The sequence below is a fragment of the Desmodus rotundus genome, chromosome 12 (assembly GCF_022682495.2).
Source record: "Desmodus rotundus isolate HL8 chromosome 12, HLdesRot8A.1, whole genome shotgun sequence".
NCBI lineage: Eukaryota > Metazoa > Chordata > Mammalia > Chiroptera > Phyllostomidae > Desmodus > Desmodus rotundus.
The window spans coordinates 80,214,070-80,232,269 of NC_071398.1; the positions used below are offsets into that span (position 1 = coordinate 80,214,070).

An 18,200-nucleotide genomic window follows, 5' to 3' on the forward strand; every position below is an offset into this window, starting at 1 on the left:
AACTGGAAAGCTTTTTTAATAGTCTCCAGGGAAAGAGGCTTGATGTAAACCATCTAGAGCCCCATTGCAATGGAAAAATAAGGCCCTGTTGGACAATGTCTTTTTCCCATTCACCAGATATACTGACAGCTATTTCCACTTAGTCCCAAGGTTTTTATGAGAATGAATAAGATTAATAGAGTGCTCAGCAAGAACAATGGTTTAGTTGATATGGATAAAAGGAGAGAATTTAAAAGCAGAAAGAAGGAAGTGCTCTTGATATCATAGCCATATCATAATTGCCTAAGTATCTTTTTTTTAATCATTTGGGCAAATTATATCTACTATGAAATAAGGTAAATATGAAACCAGAGCTGCTTATAGTTTGTAATGCCAGTTAACATGGCAGTTTTTGGGGGTTTTTGTTGTTGTTTAGTTTTTATTACTGTGGCCTTAAGAATTAGCCATTTTATAGCTTCTGGGAATCTGCCAGTCTCAGTCACAAGTGATGTCAGCAGCAGGTCTGGCTTTTATAATGTCTCTTAACAGGTAGTGTTTCATACTTAAGAATACAAAATACTATAAATCATACATACGAATTTCTGTCCCTGGAGAATTTAATAAATGAGACCAGAATTTTAGGTCAAAAGTTAATTAAAAACTTGAGGAATGAAATTTGATTTGAGCTTTGTCTTACCTGTGCTGTCTTCCTAATGTGGGTCTGATTATATCTGGGAATAAAACACCATTTAGAGCCGTGGCTCAACTGGTTGGAGCGTTGTTTCATAGCTGAAGGATTGCAGGTTTGATTTGCTGGTCAGGGCACATGCCGGGGTCCCTGGTCCGGACATGTATGATCCTCCGTCCCGGTGACCCCTGGTACAGGCGGACACCTTCGGTTATGCAACTGATTGATGCTTCTGTCTTGCATCAGTGCTTCTCTCTCTCCCTTCCTCTCTCTCTAAAAAACAATGAAAAAATGCCCTCAAGTGAAAATAGGTAAAAAAGAAAAAAATATATCATTCAAGGTTCTCAGATATAGCTCCCTAATGGATGGCACTCAATTGCAAAATCTCCATCCAGAAACATCTCTGCCTGTCTTGTTGCTGGACAATCCCTAAGCAGTTGGTAGGTGGCACTCAGTTGAGCAAGGAAGAATTCCTTAACTTAGAAATAATGTGTGGTGTATGTATCCAGCAAGGACCAAAATGGAAAGAGCTCATGAAGTGTTGATGTAAACACTGTTGATTCCACTGTTGGGGAATCAAGTAAAAGAAGTAGAAATCTACCAGAGCTCAAAATTGTTCACCCATGTAAGTGTTGGGGAAGGTGGAAAGATAAAAGAATATAGAAATAATAAATAAAATCACCAAAAAAATGAATTCACTTTATTTAGGCCTGACCATTACTTTAGGAACTTGGGGTTAGAGAATGAAAGGTTCTTTTCTTCCATTATTGGCTTCTTTTTCTGTAACCCCACATTCTCAGCTTGCTATGCCTGTGGCCAGTGATTATAGAGTAATGCAGGAGAATTTAATAGTTCCCAAGATATTCTTATTATTCTGTCCCCTGATTCTATTTCCTGAGCTAAATTTGGTTGATTTTGTAACTCACTTCTACCGTGTAGAGAAGCTGAATGCCTATCCAACCATCCAGGGTGCCTAGTTTAAAAGGGACATGTGAACCCTGGCCAGCGTGGCTCAGTTGGTTGGAGTGTCATCCCATAACTGAAAGGTTGCAGGTTTGCTCCCTAGTCTGGGTACATAGGGGAGACAACCAATTGATGTTTCTCTCTCTCCCTTCCTCTCTCTGAAAGCAGTGAAAAAGTGTCCCCCAGTGAGGAATTTAAAAGGGGGGGGCACTGTGCCAACAGCAACTGAGTCAAGAAGCCCCGAGAAATGGTAGGCTCTCAGGACTAAAGATCTGTGGGTGTTAAGAGTTTGAGTTACATGTTTAAAAAGACCTAAGAACACATTGCTTTAGACCTGAATACTCCAAAGTACAGTGAAGAACTCAGGGAAATAGGGTCTGGGAAGATACTTTGAGTTGAGAAAGTAGAGGAGAGGAAGAAGATCTGCATTGACTTGGAAACCTAGTCAGTTAGAATTTCCAGGATTCTTGTTACCCAGGTCTTAAGCAGTGAGTGCCATTTTTCATCATCTTAGAGAAACAAGTATGATTCTTTTAAGGCTAACCCCACAAAGACCAAAGCTAGAGTTGTTTCATAAATAGGCTCCAAGGAAACCAATGTGGAAGATTTATATTTGAAAGTTATTTCTAGACAGTTTCTTTCTAAGTAGAACTCTGGCAAGTAGATGCAAGTTCCATATATATTTACATCTGAAGTTTCAGTCCTCTAGAAGGCTGTAGACATTGTACTTGGCGTTGTCCATTCCCTCAAGCCAATGAGAACAGTACCTTCTTTTGCCTTAACTCTTGACAGGATAGACTATCATGGAGTTGTAATACAACCTCCTTTCTTGTAAATCCTCAGAGAGCCAAGACCATGTTGTGACTGGTATAATGAGTTGCCTCCTTTAACAGTGTATCAGCTGTACCTAGAGTGGGCAACTAGGCTTTACTGCCTTTGCCCTTCTTCCCCTGTCAAGCTAACCATTTTCTTCTTGCCCCTATGTAAGTAATGAGACAACCCAAAGGAGAGTGAGGTACAGGAAAAACATTTAGAATTTTTATTTAATCAGTATGAAATGAACACTCCTTTCCATTTCTAAACCCATTGTCTTTGTTTCTGCATCCTCTGTGAGGAATTTAGACAGAAAAAGTACCTTTGCAGAGGTTTTACCGTCACTCACATTTTAGTGTCATCTTTATTCTAGGATGTGAGTTCTTTGTCTTCCCTTGGTAAATTGGGACAAACCTAAGTTCCCTTGGATTTTTTGTTGGGTGTAGAAAAGAAGTTTCTTATACTTTTCTGTGAACCTTCACTGTTGGACATACCGTAATTTTTTCTTGTGTGTTGTTTAGTGAGCCAGACCGAGGAAGGCTGACTCCCTCCCCAGACATCATCGTTTTATCTGATAATGAGGCTTCCAGTCCTCGCTCCAGCTCCCGAATGGAAGAAAGACTCAAAGCAGCCAACCTAGAGATGTTTAAGGTAAAAAAAAAAAAAGAGAGAAAGGTTTTTTTCTTACTACTTCTATTCTCTCTAATTCTGTAAGAGTCCCAGTTCTGGGTTTTTTATGGTTTACTTTTTAGATCTAAATACCTACCCATCGATGATACTTTATAAATAGTTATTAACCTCAGGGGAACTTTTGGAGGGAACTGTTAGAATCAAGTGGAAAAGATAGTTTGAAATAGCATATTCAATAGAATTTATCTTTGGAAAACGAAAGCAAAACTTCATAATTCAAGTCATATAAAATAAACTCTTGTCTGAAAGGATACCTTCTATCCTCTGTCCTGGGTCTCAAAATATGGAGGGTTTCCTAAATTTTTATGTATGTCTAGAGGAAATACGGCTTTTAAAAGATTTAGAAACATTATTTTAAAGGAAAGCAGTCTCTCCCTTTGGCCATTCTTATATTTTGCCAGTAATATGGTTGATCAGCATTTATATATGGTCTCTCCTTTCATCTGTAAGTATTTTGGAGTATAGCAAGGCCTTGAATAACATCATTCCATTCAATGTCATTATCTTACAGTGTTGATGAGAAGGGAAAAAAATGAATTCCCAGCCTGGGCCAGTGTCTGTGTGGAGTTTGCCTATCCTCCCCATGTCTGTGTACGTTTTCTCTGGGTACTCTGGTTTCCTCCCACATCCCAAAGATGTGCACATTAGGTTAAATGGTGTGACTCATTTGTCAGTCTGAGTGGCCTGTGGGTGTGGGTTTGAGTGTGCCCTCCGATGGAAAGGTATCCTGTGCAGGGTCAGCTCCCTCCTTGTACCCTGAGCTGCCAGGATAGGTTCTGGCCACTGCCAACCCTGAATTGAAATAAGTGAATTGGAAAATAATTACCTTATTTGTTTTTATTAATCTTTCTTAAATATGTATAGAGCTTACATTTATTTTAGCATTTAATAATGGAAGTGTTTTGGTCTTTATTTAAAAGTTTGGTAATGTTTTTGTGACCAGAAATATGGTATAAGAACTACACTCTTGTTTATATCAGCCTATGGCAAAATTGGTTCCATTAAACACCATTTTGCTTAAAGTCATAGTTTTCAAGCCCCTCCTGACGATGTTAAGTTAGGACTTAACTGTACCTATTGAATACCAGGCACTGTGCCAGACCCCAATGACACAAAGATAACAGTCCCATCAACACTTCTGCTGCTTGTGAAGGATGAGGGTTTCAGACCTAAAAGAAGATACCATCTTGCAGAGCTGACAGTCTCCATGGTTTTTTAGGGGAAAGGCATCGAGGAACGGCAGCAGCTCATCAAGCAGCTGAGGGATGAGCTGCGATTGGAAGAAGCTCGACTGGTACTGTTAAAGAAACTGAGACAGAGTCAGCTACAGAAAGAGAATGTGGTGCAGAAGGTAATGTGCCCAAGAACAGAGGGGTGGGGAAAGGAACAAAAAGCTGGTTTGAGAATGGGCCACTCTAGGTAGATTAAGCTGAGTGGCTTGTTATTCTCTTTTTCCATGGTTTTTAGTCTCTAGAAAGTGTTTTTTATGTTAGGCCTTAATCAAGAAAATTTTGATTCTTTTTTTTTTTTTTCCTCTTGGAGTTTCACATTACCAAAGAACTTTAGAAGTGGGGTGGGGTAGGGAGACGGGGAGAAAAGGCAGAGAACTGTAAATGAATAACAATAAAAATTAAAAAAAAAAAGTTTAGAAGTGTACCTAATTTCTGTCTCTTTAGCCTTTTCCAACAGTTTCATTTTCTGTTTTCCCAGACTCCGGTTGTACAGAATGCAGCATCTATTGTTCAGCCATCTCCTGCTCATGTGGGACAGCAGGGCCTCTCCAAGCTTCCCTCCCGGCCTGGGGCCCAAGGGGTTGAACCTCAGAATTTGAGAACATTACAGGTATGTGACCCATAGAGGGATCTTACTGTCAGAGGGCCCTGTATAATTATCTTCTCTCTGTTTTAGGACTTTTGTGAAAATTGTAGAAGAGTCCAGCCATGACAAAGGTGTTATTTCTACAGACAGCCCTGTTGGTCCTTTGTGGCCTGATTTAGTCTGCAGTAGAAGGATGGACAACGTTCATCTTCCCACTGTGTTTTTTCTTTAGAGAATGTTTTCAGTTTAGCCCTTTTTCATATAGGGTTGGATAGCTTACACCAAAAAAAAAAAAAAAAAAAAAAGACCAGGAAATTCCTAGCCACTAATCAGGTTTACAGTGATGACTTATCTCATAGGTCATTAGGCATAATTACTAAGTCTATGTTTCTGTATTTCTACTCAGCTGTGTGTTAAAGGCAATGTATTCTCTTTAGCATTTTACCACCTATGACTAGTTCTTGTCTTCTCTTTCAGGGTCATAGTGTCATCCGTTCAGCAACCAATACCACCCTCCCACACATGTTGATGTCTCAGCGTGTTATTGCACCAAACCCAGCCCAGCTACAGGGCCAGCGGGGCCCACCTAAGCCTGGCCTCGTACGCACCACAACACCCAATATGAATCCCACCATCAATTACCAACCGGTAAGAGAAAGCCCTAATGTGAAAACACAGAAATCTTCTGGTTGCTGTCTCAGTTGAAAGAACCATAGTTTTTATGTTTTTGGACATAGAGAAACTAGGACAACAAGGATAATTTTGGTGGAACTTGGACAACTATCCCAAAAGCAGAGGCATTGAAGAATTATATGAAAGTAGAGATGGAAAAGGGAGGTTATACAGCACAGCACCGATAAGCTAAATCTGCCCAGAAGAAAGATAGAGGGATCTGAGGAATGAATAAGCGCAAGGATGTATGACAGAAAGCATCTTTAATTTTTTTCCCCTTAGCAGTTTTAGCTCATAGCCACTATCATTCTCCTTTCCTCTGTGCTGCAGTTCTTTTTCAGTGAAGAAGTTGGACACCTCCTCTCTTTTCCGGAGTTTTGGGGAAGCTGAGTAGTCCAGACTAAGATCAAATAGTGTTGTCTGCCACAAAAGCAAAAATTGGTCCTTTTTCCCATATATCATCACTGATCCCTGTACTCGATCTATTTCAGCAGTCAAGTTCTTCTGTTCCCTGTCAGCGCACAACATCCTCTGCCATCTATATGAACCTTGCCTCCCATATCCAGCCAGGGACCGTGAACAGAGTGTCCTCACCACTTCCTAGCCCCAGCGCCATGACTGATGCTGCCAACTCACAGGCTGCAGCCAAGTTGGCTCTTCGCAAACAGCTGGAAAAGACACTCCTGGAGATTCCACCCCCTAAACCTCCTGCTCCCTTGCTTCACTTCCTGCCTAGTGCAGCCAACAGTGAGTTCATCTACATGGTAGGCTTGGAAGAAGTCGTACAGAGTGTTATCGACAGCCAAGGTAAGACTGTGTTTTATCTGGTCAGTCTTTTATTGAAGCAAGAGGTTACCAAGCCTGATTGACATAAGCAGAGTATCACAGGGTATTATGTAATATTAAATAACCTCTTATTATGTGTTAGGTATTTTGTCTGTGTATTTTTTGCAGTGTATTGTTTAGTTCTTTTAAATGGTGCCTAGCATGATTCATGTATAATTTGATGACTGGAACACTTACTATTTTTAAAATTTATTTATTTTTAGAGAGAGGGAAAAAATATTGATTTGTTGTTCCACTTACTTATGCATTCATTGGTTGATTCTTTTTTTTTTTTTAAATATATTTATTGATTATGCTATTACAGTTGTCCCATTTCCCCCCCCACTCCACTCCATCCTGCCCACCCCCCTCCCTCCCACATTCCCCCCCGCATAGTTCATGTCCATGGGTCATACTTATAAGTTCTTTGGCTTCTACATTTCCTACACTATTCTTACCCTCCCCCTGTCTATTTTCCACCTATCATCTATGCTACTTATTCTCTGAACCTTTCCCCCCCTCTCCCCCTCCCACTCCCCTATTGACAACCCTCCATGTGATCTCCATCTCTATGGTTCTGTTCCTGTTCTAGTTGTTTGCCTAGTTTGCTCTTGTTTTTGTTTTAGGTGTGGTCGTTAATAACTGTGAATTTGCTGTCATTTTTACTGTTCCTATTTTTGATCTTCTTTTTCTCAGGTAACTCCCTTTAACATTTCATATAATAAGGGCTTGGTGATGATGAGCTTCTTTAACTTGACCTTATCTGAGAAGCACTTTATCTTCCCTTCCATTCTAAATGATAGCTTTGCTGGATACAGTAATCTTGGATGTAGGTCCTTGCGTTTAATCTTGGGTAATGTAATTATGATGTGTCTTGTTGTGTTCCTCCTTGGGTCCAGCTTCTTTGGGACTCTCTGAGCTTCCTGGACTTTCCGGAAGTCTATTTCCTTTGCCAGATCGGGGAAGTTCTCCATTATTTGTTCAAATAAGTTTTCAATTTTTTGTTCTTCCTCTTCTCCTTCTGGCACCCCTATAATTCGGATGTTGGAACGTTTCAAGGTGTCCTGGAGGTTTCTAAGCCTCTCTTCATTTTTCCAAGTTCTTATTTCTTCATTCTTTTTTGGTTGGATGTTTGTTTCTTCCTTCTGGTCCATACCATTGATTTGAGCCCCAGTTTCCTTCTCATCACTATTGGTTCCCTGTACATTTTCCTTTGTTTCTCTTAGCATAGGCTTCATTTTTTCATCTGTTTTTCGAACAGATTCAACCAAGTCTGTGAGCATATTGATAACCAGTGCTTTGAACTGTGCATCCGATAGGTTGGCTATCTCTTCGTCACTTAGTTGTATTTTTTCTGGAGCTTTGAAGTGTTCTGTCATTTGGGCCATTTTTTGTTTGTTTGTCTTGGCGCGTCTGTTACTTTAAGGGGCGGAGCCTTAGGTGTTCACCGGGGCCGGGTAATGCTGGTCGCTGCACTGTGACGCTGTACGTGAGGGAGGGGCCAAGTGGGAGCAATGGCGCCCGCCTCACTCTCCTCCGGCTTTCAATCTTTCACTCCGATACCCACAATCAACCTGGGCCACTCTGGTGCTGGTTCCCGAGTAAGTGGGCCTGTGCACACTCTAGGCCCCTGTGGGTCTCTGCAACAACCTCTCCTGTGAGGCTGGGAGTCTCTCCTGCTGCTGCCCCAACCCCCAGGGGCGCTTTCAATCAGAGGTTTGAGGCTTTATTTCCCCGAGCTGGAGCCCTGGGTTGCGCGGTATGCTTCGCTCCCCACCGTTCGTCGGGTTTATCTGCGGGCGAATGTAGTGCCACGGGGTGCTACCCGCCGCTCTGCCTGCCCCGCTCTCCGCCACTCTGAGTCCGGCCCTCTGGGTTTATCTGTGCCAATGTGGGGCCGCTGGGTCTGCTTGTGCTTGGACTGCCTGCCCCGGTCGTCCCACACTCCACCACAGCCACTCGAGTCCTCTCCACCCTGGTGCCTGTCTCCGCCCCTCCTACCAGTCTGGATGTATGTTTATTTTCTATTTCCTTGGTGTTGGTCCCCCTTGCTGTTCGATTCTCTGTCAGTTCTGGTTGTGCGAGGAGGCGCAGTGTGTCTACTTACGCCGCCATCTTGGTTCCTCTCCCATTGGTTGATTCTTGTTTGTGCCCTGACTGTGAATCGAACCTGCAACCTTGGTGGATCAGGACGATACTCTAACCAACTGAGCCACCTGGCCAGAGTTAGAACACTTACTTTTTGACGTCAGTATTTATGGGGTATTATGCTACATGATTGTATTCAGTCTCTGCCATTTGAATGTTTATAGTTGAGAAAATAGACATACTGCTGTAGATAACTATGACCACATAAAAGCTTATAAACTAATACTGAACCAGACTATAAAGTATTAACACTGTACAGTCTATACAAACAGAAGTTATTAGTAAGCCAGAATTTTTAAACATATGGACTTAGGGGAATACCTAATAGTAAAGTGCCTAAAGGGCTCAATATTGGCTAGAAACAGATCACAAAGTGAATAATTTAAGCACTGATAACTAAAACTTACAAACATATGTGACAAAGATAAATGCAGTCTGAGATAGAGATGCTAAGAAGTGCCCTGACTGCTGTGGCTTAGGGGGTTAGGCATAGTCCCGCAAACATAAGAGAGAGAGATGCTAAGAAGCAAAGGTGTTGGCTGAGTTAGCTGGAGTCCTTTGAGTCTGAATTGATGGGGTTTTTTTAATCACTGTAATATAATAGGAAATCAGAAGACTTGGGTTCTTGTGCCATCTTTGTCACTTAGGAGCTATGTTTCTTGGACTCCATTTTCTCCTTTGTAAATGGGGATGGTGGTATCTGAATCCACTAAAGTAATGTTACAATCGAAGGAAATAAACACATTTTATAAACTATAGAGTAGGGTTTTTTGTTTTTTTTTTTGGTAGAGTTTCTTTCTTAATTCAGCAGAATAAACTCCTGGAGAAAGATTCATTTGATGAAAAGAAACAGTAGATAGGGAGGAAATGTGAAACCACTCATTATTCTTCTTGTTGGCATCTAGGCAAAAGCTGTGCCTCACTTCTGCGGGTCGAACCCTTTGTTTGTGCCCAGTGCCGCACAGATTTCACCCCTCACTGGAAGCAAGAGAAGAATGGTAAGATTCTATGTGAGCAATGTATGACCTCCAACCAGAAGAAGGCTCTAAAAGCTGAACACACCAACAGGCTGAAAAATGCTTTTGTTAAAGCCCTACAGCAGGAACAGGTAAGAATTCTGACTTCTCACCAGCTACTTGCCCAGGCTGTTTTTTCCCAAAAGATAGTTACTTCTAGTTTAGAGGAGCTGTCTCTGTTATCCCCACAGTCCTGGTGACTGGTTTCCTGGATCTAGGTTTCTAGAACCTGGAGGCCTGGCTTCCCTTTTTTCCTACTTACCATTCTGTCTTTCCCATTGCCATTTGATTATTTCTGATTGGGTAAGAGTTATACTAGTAAGTGTTACATAATGGCTGAGGTGAAGGGAAAGGAGCAGAAAGCTTGAGACTCTTGGCTTTCCCTGTTTCCTTGTCTTCATTTCCTCAGACAAATGGATTTTGATGGGAGGGATTTGTGTTTATATTAGATATCTCTTTGAGAGAAGTTATTATCTGCAGTCTATATTTGATAATGAGATGACAGTAGAAGGGTAGATTATAAAGTGGCCTAGTGAAGATTAGTGGTACTAGAGTATGTGAACACCTCCTGTAGTATTAATACAATGAGTCTTATCTTGAAGGAGGGAGGGTGTGTTGAGAAGCTCAGATTCTTTTCCTCTGTCCTACTTCCCACCCCACCACCCATCAGACCCTTTTGGGTAGCATCATCAACCTTCTGGCAAATGGGTAGACAGGAACCAAAAAAAAAAAAAAAAACCTTCAGTAACTCATCAGCCTTAATTATATCAGTCAGCTCATCGCCACTACCCAGGTCTCTCCAGTTAACTTCTGAGAGCCAGCTTTTTTTGAGAGAGGGACCCCTTAATCAGTGAAGCATCTTGGCTACTTGTACCAGAGATATTAATACACCTACCCTCCCCCCCCAAATTCTTCTGCCTCTTTCATATTCCTCTAACTAGTTGGCAGCATTAGAGATAAGAAGACCTCTAGGTTTTCTGGTTAGGAAATTGGGTGCTGCCCTGCCCAACTTGACCTGGTGACTCCCAACAGGAAATCGAACAGCGATTACAGCAGCAGGCAGCCCTCTCCCCCACTACGGCTCCAGCTGTATCCAGTGTCAGTAAACAAGAGACCATAATGAGACATCATACACTTCGGCAGGTAAGGATTTCTCTCAAGGGTTTGTCAGCCATTTGTCCCAACTTGTTTTTCCTTCTATGGGAAATCATACTGTAATCCTGTACTCCTATATCCCTACCTCCCTCTCCCTTAACCTTCTGTCATGGCAGAGTTGTGTTGAACTGTCTCCTCGTCGTTGCAGGCTCCGCAGCCCCAAAGCAGCCTCCAGCGTGGCATACCCACATCTGCCCGTTCCATGCTTTCCAACTTTGCACAGGCACCTCAGCTGTCTGTGCCAGGTGGCCTCCTTGGTATGCCAGGTAAGAAGGGTTGATCTGAGAACTTTTCTGAGGGATTGACTAGTTAGTACACAATTCTTTAGCAGCTTCTTTAAATGAATCGTTCCTTCTTTTGTTTTCTGCTCTTTCGTTAGGTCCTACTCCATTCACTCTTTTGTTACTCAGCAGGTGTTTGCTAAATTCATATTACATGCTAGGCACAGTGCAGCAGGGTCTTGATGGTAAAAATGGCACAGTCTCTGCCATTGGAGATTTAGTGTCTCATTTGCACCCTTGGTGGGCATATGGTTATTGACCCCTTTTGGCCACAACAGCAGTATGAATTGTCCTAATCCTGTTTGAATGATCCAGGGATGCCTCTCCACAGTCAGCAGCCCCAAAACCAAAGCAGATTCAGTGATTTCATCTCTTTGTCTTGGTTATTTTCTTCTCTCAACTGTTTTTTCCGACTCTCCTATATCATCAAGACACCATGTGTATTGTTCCTGATAGAATTGAAGTTTCAGGAAGACCTCTTTCCCTAAAGCTTGAGAACAGAGGAGTAGTTGCTACTGAAATAAAGTTCAACCAAGTCTAGACAGAAGTAGGCATCTTCTAATATTTTCTCCCCATCTCCAACTCTGTAGCCCCAAGTGTAGCAGAAGAAGGCGTTATTTCCTTTTTTAATACCTGCCCTCCAATTTTGTCTCTTGGGTCTAGGTGTCAACATTGCATACTTGAACACTGGCATCGGAGGACACAAAGCCCCCAGTTTGGCAGACCGACAGCGGGAATACCTTTTAGACATGATCCCTCCCCGGTCTATATCGCAGTCCATCAGTGGACAGAAATAACGCCTGTTCCACTTGTACTGCCCCACCCTTGAATCTTTTACCCTTCTCCTCCCTGTTGGCCCCAACTTCCGTCGCATGCAGTGCCTGTACTGGTGCCTACCATACACGGAAAACAAAACAGAAAAACAGAAGACAAAAAAATAGAAATCAAGAAAATGTATGCCCTGCCCCACTACCTCCCCTTTATTTCACACTGCTGCAATCTGTTCTTCTGCCGCTCTGTCTCCTCTCTTCAGTTTAACAGTTTGCTGGATCTTCGCCTCTGGTAGAGGTCAGAGTGAGGTCCCGGGGAGAAATCTAAGCCCTCTGACGAGTGTTTCTAAAGTTTGTTTTTATGCTATAATTATTATTTTTAATGATGTTGTGTGTCCTCCCTTCGTTCAGTGGACGGTTAAACCTTTTTATTTTCCCCCAATATTTTTGTTTCTGTTTTTGTTTTTTTTTCTTTTATATATATATATAAACACAAATGACATTCAATTAAATGATAGGAGCATTGCATTAGGGTCCCAGCTGCCAGGTAGGACGTGACTAGGAGTGTTAGGGCAGAAGCTTTTATGCACTTAACCAGGGGAGGGGGTGGGGAGTGGTGGCACCAAACCAAGAGAAACAGCACACCCGCCATGGAGTCTCTGGGCTGGGCAGTTTGGGAGGCAGTGTTTGGTAGTGAATTTGGGCTCCTGTGAATGAGGGGAAAGAGCCTAGAGGGAGAAGCTTTAAAACTTAACCACCCTGGAAGTGACTCGTAGAGGAGGAGGAGAAAGGGGCATGATGATGAGCATAATGTTGAGCCAAGGAGGACTGAGACCACTTCCTGGCCTTCTGGATGCTGGGGGGATAAGACTGGTCTCCTGACCCCAGTGGAAACATGAAAGTCTCTTCCAGGCCTACTAGCCCAAAATAATTATTTCATCTTACTTTCTTCATAAAAAGTTTTCCGTACCCCTACTTTTTTTTTAATCCTGATCTGCCCCTGGTAACCACAGCCCCATTTGTACTATAGAGGAATGGCTGTTCCCTGCCTGAATTTGCTGGGAACCCTAGAGCTGGAATGGGCATGAATGAGTGAAATGACAAAGGGAGGAAATAGACTTAGAAGAAGGAAGAAGGGCTTTCTCTCCTGAAAACCGAGGCTCACATTTGTCTCCCTTCACCCTCTGAGTGCCAGGAGGTGAGCGTGAGGGCACCTGCTCAGGTGGAGTCCTGCCGTGACCCTGCTGCACTAACTGCAGAGCCAGCGGCTCAGAACCAGAGGACGGGTGTCCAAACCAGCTTTGGGCCTCCACTAGAAAAGTATTTGTCACCACCCCTCCTCCCCCATTCCCAAGTTCACTTAATTTTGCTTTTTTTTTTCCTTTTCTCTCTTAAGCGCTACTAATGTAGAGAATGAATTGAATCGTGCAATGTTGCTGTTCTGGGAATTGGGGGGATTAGCATCCCATTTGCCCATACCATGGGGGAGGGGCAGGGGACCAGGCTGTTTTTGAGGTAAGGGAAGTCCTGTAAAGGTGGGGTTTCTGCTCTCACAGTGTATACCCATCTGCCTCTCCAGCTCTAGAAGCTAACTACAGTGCGAGGAAGGGATACTCTCAGCAGAGAGATGTGAAGAGGACTTTAACATTTTGCCCTTGAAAGCCACCTGGGGAAGATCCCCCACTTTTATTTCTTAAAGTTTATTTTTTAAAAGTAAGAAGGCACTTTTAAAATTAACACACACACAAACTGCACATCTTCCCTGAAGTTTGGGGACGGGATGGGAGAAAGAGCTAGAATCAGGCTCAGTTCTCCCCACTCTGGCCTCTATTCCCCATACCCCAGAGCCACTGTGGGTGATTATACTGGCCCTATAGGCCTTCCTGGCTTTTGTCTTTCTTCCCTTCCCTCAATTCATTGAGCACTTAATAAAGGAGCAGAGATGCAGCCTGTGTCTGGGCTCCCCCAATGGTGAAATGATCTGGAAGCTAGACACTAGTAACAGGTAGTGATGGGGTCATTTTGAGTATTTTTCTGGGGAATGTGGTACCCCTGACTGTAAGTGGTGGTGGGCGGGGAGTAATGGAACTGGGTGTGGGATTATTTTAAAATTATATATATATATATATATATATATAAAAAGATATATTCTTACATCTTTTCTTTGCCCTCTGTGCTTTGAAAGCACTGGATAAATCGTTTGGTTTTGCTTTTCTCTCTTCCATGAAATTGGAAGCTTTTTTTAAAAATATATTTCCCTACAAGTCATCTTGCCTTGTGGCATGTCTGTTTAGCCTCTTCCTCTCCCCCCCACCCATGATGAAGTGCCATTTCTGTTGTCTCCCCTCCCCCAGCTCAGAGGCACTCGAGGTATGATGTGCCCAGGTTTGTCAGTTGAGATTAAAAGTAAGGAACAGAGAATGTGCAATATCGTTTGGCTGGGGGCTGTCCCTGCCCTGAGCTGAGCCCCTTCCCTGGGAGCCAGGCCACCTTTGAATGGGGTTTGGAAGTAAGATGTGTAGAGAAGGGGGAATGATGGGGAAGGAAAGCCTGTAGTTGGGTGCCTGCCAAGATGCTGAGGCGTTGGGGGAGAGGGTGGAGTCTTCCCTGTTTTTATCCCCTCAGGGTCAATTACATAGAGGCTGCTTATTAACTAGTATAGCTCCATGACCCTTGGCTCAATCACTGAGGTTTAATTTCTTACTCTCCCCATTTTCATACCCTTCCCAGGGATTAGTGATGGGGGTGAGGTTTCCCTAATCATGGTAAAGTACTAGCCTTCCACCTTCTTCCTTCCCTCCCTCTCCCCTGTCCTTCTGTCTTCCTCATTTCTTTACATTTTCATCACTGATTGCTTTGTGTCCCTCCAGGCCTGTTGTTGCTGTCCATCCCTAGGCCTTGGGCCCCATAGACACTAAACCTCATGCTCTAAAAGATAGGAGGACAGATTCTCTGTTCAGAGTTATCCTTTACCCTCTAGAGCTCTGAAGCTCAGGGTCATATAGTGAGGATCCCACTAGTTCTGCCTGGCTTTCTCCATCTCCAGAGACTCTCAAAGTAGCTATGGACAGTGGCTTATTCCCTAGAAGCTTGAAACGGGTGGATGAGTGATGAGGCTTGGGTAAAGCTGAGGGACAGAGGTCCTTATTTGTCTCTCTCTCTCTCTCTCTCTCTTTTTTTTTTTTTTTTTTAATTTTTGTTGTTGTTACTTGACCACAGCATCTGAACTTCCTTTCCTTCATCCTTGGAATAAGTATTTTTTTCCACATTTTTGGATGTATGTATGGTAGACATTTTTTTTTTAAGACAGAGATAAATGTGTTCCTGCTTTGGTTACCTTTCCTTTTCCCCTTTAAAAACAATTAGCTATAGAACTGCTTTGTAAAGATGCTTCTTGATATTTTACGTTTGTTCCTTTTCCCCAACCATTCCCTTTTCTCTCCACTCCTCCAGAAGGCATAACCCTTCTCTCCACCCACCCTGACCCCAGTCCTAGGTCCATTCCCCTCCAACAAGACCTTCATTAGCTTATGATATTTGCTGCGGAGATGTTATAACAAGGACTCATTCGTGTATATAAGCTATTTCTTGATCCATTTAAAAGGAATTGTACATTGTGTAGAAAAAAAAAACTGAAAAAGAGAAAAAAAAAGCCCTAGCCATGGATATTGTGAAACCGTGTTACGTCATTTTGTAATGTGCCCGTTTGTGTATGATCCGTGCAAAAGGGTTTCTGGGGAAGGGGTGGGGGTTGGGAGGCAGGGCTGTGGAGGGTGGGTAGGGGAGTGGGCCGGGCCCAGCACACTGAGACTGGCAGCTGCTCCAACCCCATCCCTCCTTAGAGATGCCACCTCCCCCACCACCCACCCCTCATTTGTGCCTTGCCTCCCCACCCTGGAGTATTCCCTCCGGGTCACCAGCACTGCCTTGGCAGAGCCCACTCCCTATTCTAACCTGCCCACCCTCCCTAGCCCCCAGCATTAGGTTGATACTGTGGGGAAGTGCTGGGGGTTGGGAGGTAGCCGAGGAATGGGGCCGTTCCCCGGGGGCATTGAAACCAAGTATTATTATGAATTGTAATTGTATTTGCACTGTTTTTTTCCTCTTATTGCATCAGCATATATACAATATACCTATATAACAAAATTTAGTGTCAAGCTTTCTTATGCAAGGGATTTCCCCTACCTCACCTTCCCCCCTAAAAAAAAGAAAACCTAGTTTCATGGGCCTCTGAGGGGGAATTGTCAGGGGATGATAGAAAGGACTTTAACAAGTCATCCTAAGAAAGTCTCACCTAGGGAGAGCCACATCCATCAGGATTTTAGGCTTTGTAATTGGGGTGAGGCTGGGCTAGCATGAAAGCTAAGGCTCCTAGTCCAGACTGGAGAGTAGAGAACCACAACACAAAGGCGGGTGGGGTGGTGGCACAGTCTGGAGACCTGGGGTCTCGTCCCAAACTTTCCTACTTGGTATGGTAGAGTTAATTTTCTGGATCTCAGTTTTCTTATTTGTGAAATGACAGTGGAACTCATCTCACTACCAAGTTAATTCCATGCTTCTTCCCCAAACTGCAAAACAACTTGAGGTGAGGAAAATGTTGGGCTGAAAAACCAGAGAGGAAACCAGAGCTGACTAGTGCTGAAGTGGTTACATGTGTGACAATGCCCTTGGAGAGCTGCCAGGCCTCTGCTGTTAACTTTTGGTTTGGGAAAGGCAGCAGTGATGTCTAGGACATCGGTAGACCTGTGACCTTTGCCCTTAGCCTCTAGTCATTGGAGGACAGGGACCAGGCCTCAAAGCCCGCCTCACAGGGCCCTGAAGGGCGGTAGACTAGTGAGTGCCCCGGGTTAGTGGTCTGGTGACTTGTACCCTTTGTGAGCTCCCCTGTCATCTTGGCGACACGGCAGGAGAGCTCAGATGCGCAGTTCTCATCTTGTCTCCTTCCCTCACGTCCCGTCTGAGCCCCCTAAAGGCAGCTGTCTCACACGCAGTCTGTCTCCTTCAGGGGCCCAATTTCCCCACAGCCTGGGTTGAGTACTCCCAAATGCTTTAGGTTCTTGGCTGGTAAAGCCTGGAGAGGACACAGGGTGATGGGTGAGGCCCTGGTGAAGGTGGAAGGATAGACTGGGGTGGGGGGCGGGGAGCAGGGAGGTGGGATGGGGAATGGCCTTCTCTGAATGGGGTGGGTGGGAGGGGAACAAGACCCTTTTGCACAACTCTCTTTTAAGTTTCCTTTTTTTTTTTTTTTTAACTCATTCTGATTTTCTGCATTGTGTTTGGGAATTAAAATGAAAAAAACTAAGACCAATAGAAACTGGTTTTCAAAAAGGCAAATACACTCCCATCTGTTTCAGATGCTGCTGAGCATTTCAGCAGTGACAGATTCAAATAATAAGCTAATTTTTGGAGAAAGGATTAAAAGAAAAAAAAAACTTTGTAATATTTATCACTTGCAAGCTATGTTTAATAAAGAAAGGAATGGTTTCTAAACTTTCCTGTGGCTTGTGCTTTAGTCACGGTGGCGGTGGCGGTTTGGTGGGAGAATTGTAGGGGTGACTGGGAGATGCGCTCTGGGTTTACTCTCTGCAGTCATAGGGTACCTTGGGTTTGTACCTTCTCCTTCAATTGTGATTATTATTTAAACCTCTACCTGCTTTTGTATTCATGTTCTTCTCCACCTTATGTGGAAACAGTATTCCGGAAGCCATTGACCCCACTTTAGTTTCCTGGTGATTTAGGGTCTAAAGATATTTGGAAGGAAGTAGCAGTTGATCCAGTCTGGGTCTCCATTCTGTCCTGGGAAGAGGTGTTCCCTAGCCATCCTCAGCCCTTCCCACCACACTGCTCCAGTCCGCAGTGACTGAGTGCTTTGTAACATGCGGTTTCTCCATGTGGGGACCTTAAAAACAACAGCTCGCTCTGCTCTTTCTTAGCAAACTGCAAAATAGTTCCTTACTGTGCACGAACCATCCCCTGAAAGACCTGGAATGCTCCGTCTTACCACCTCATCAACCCACTCCCTCAAGTTTGCCTTTCAACCCAGAACATTAACCAGATCCCAATTTATTTTTCCATTTTGTTTTTTTATTTCCATCAAAGCACTTAGACCAGGCCCACCCAGAGGAGAGGATGTCATTTCCCCCAAGGACTTGAAGTTTGGGGCTATTCTTAAGCTCTGGTCCCCTGCTACATGCTTATTCCCCTCACAGGGAAGAACAGTTCAGGGGGCAGGGTGGGGAGGCAGGCAGGTGGGGCCCAGCCTTACTGGAGTCTCGTCATTGGTACAAGTATCACTTTATAAGAGCACAGGGGAGATGATGTTTAGGGGCCCCTAAACCCTGGGTTTTCCTTCCTCCAAGATCCTCCTCACCTTTTTGGCACA

The 18,200-nt window shown here is 43.7% G+C and overlaps 1 protein-coding gene across 1 annotated transcript in view; it reads left to right on the forward strand.

Annotated features, from left to right (window-relative positions):
• Positions 1-14,899, forward strand: part of GATAD2B (GATA zinc finger domain containing 2B) — an 87,678-nt gene extending 72,779 nt beyond the window's left edge. Inside the window, exons 3-11 of the mRNA XM_024573157.4 lie at positions 2,965-3,094; positions 4,353-4,484; positions 4,844-4,975; positions 5,429-5,599; positions 6,115-6,430; positions 9,502-9,704; positions 10,645-10,755; positions 10,916-11,033; positions 11,712-14,899. Coding sequence (XP_024428925.1) covers positions 2,965-3,094; positions 4,353-4,484; positions 4,844-4,975; positions 5,429-5,599; positions 6,115-6,430; positions 9,502-9,704; positions 10,645-10,755; positions 10,916-11,033; positions 11,712-11,845 — 1,447 coding nt within the window. The 3' untranslated portion in view covers positions 11,846-14,899. The remainder of the gene's footprint in view (positions 1-2,964; positions 3,095-4,352; positions 4,485-4,843; positions 4,976-5,428; positions 5,600-6,114; positions 6,431-9,501; positions 9,705-10,644; positions 10,756-10,915; positions 11,034-11,711) is intronic.
• Positions 14,900-18,200: the final 3,301 nt, after the last annotated feature.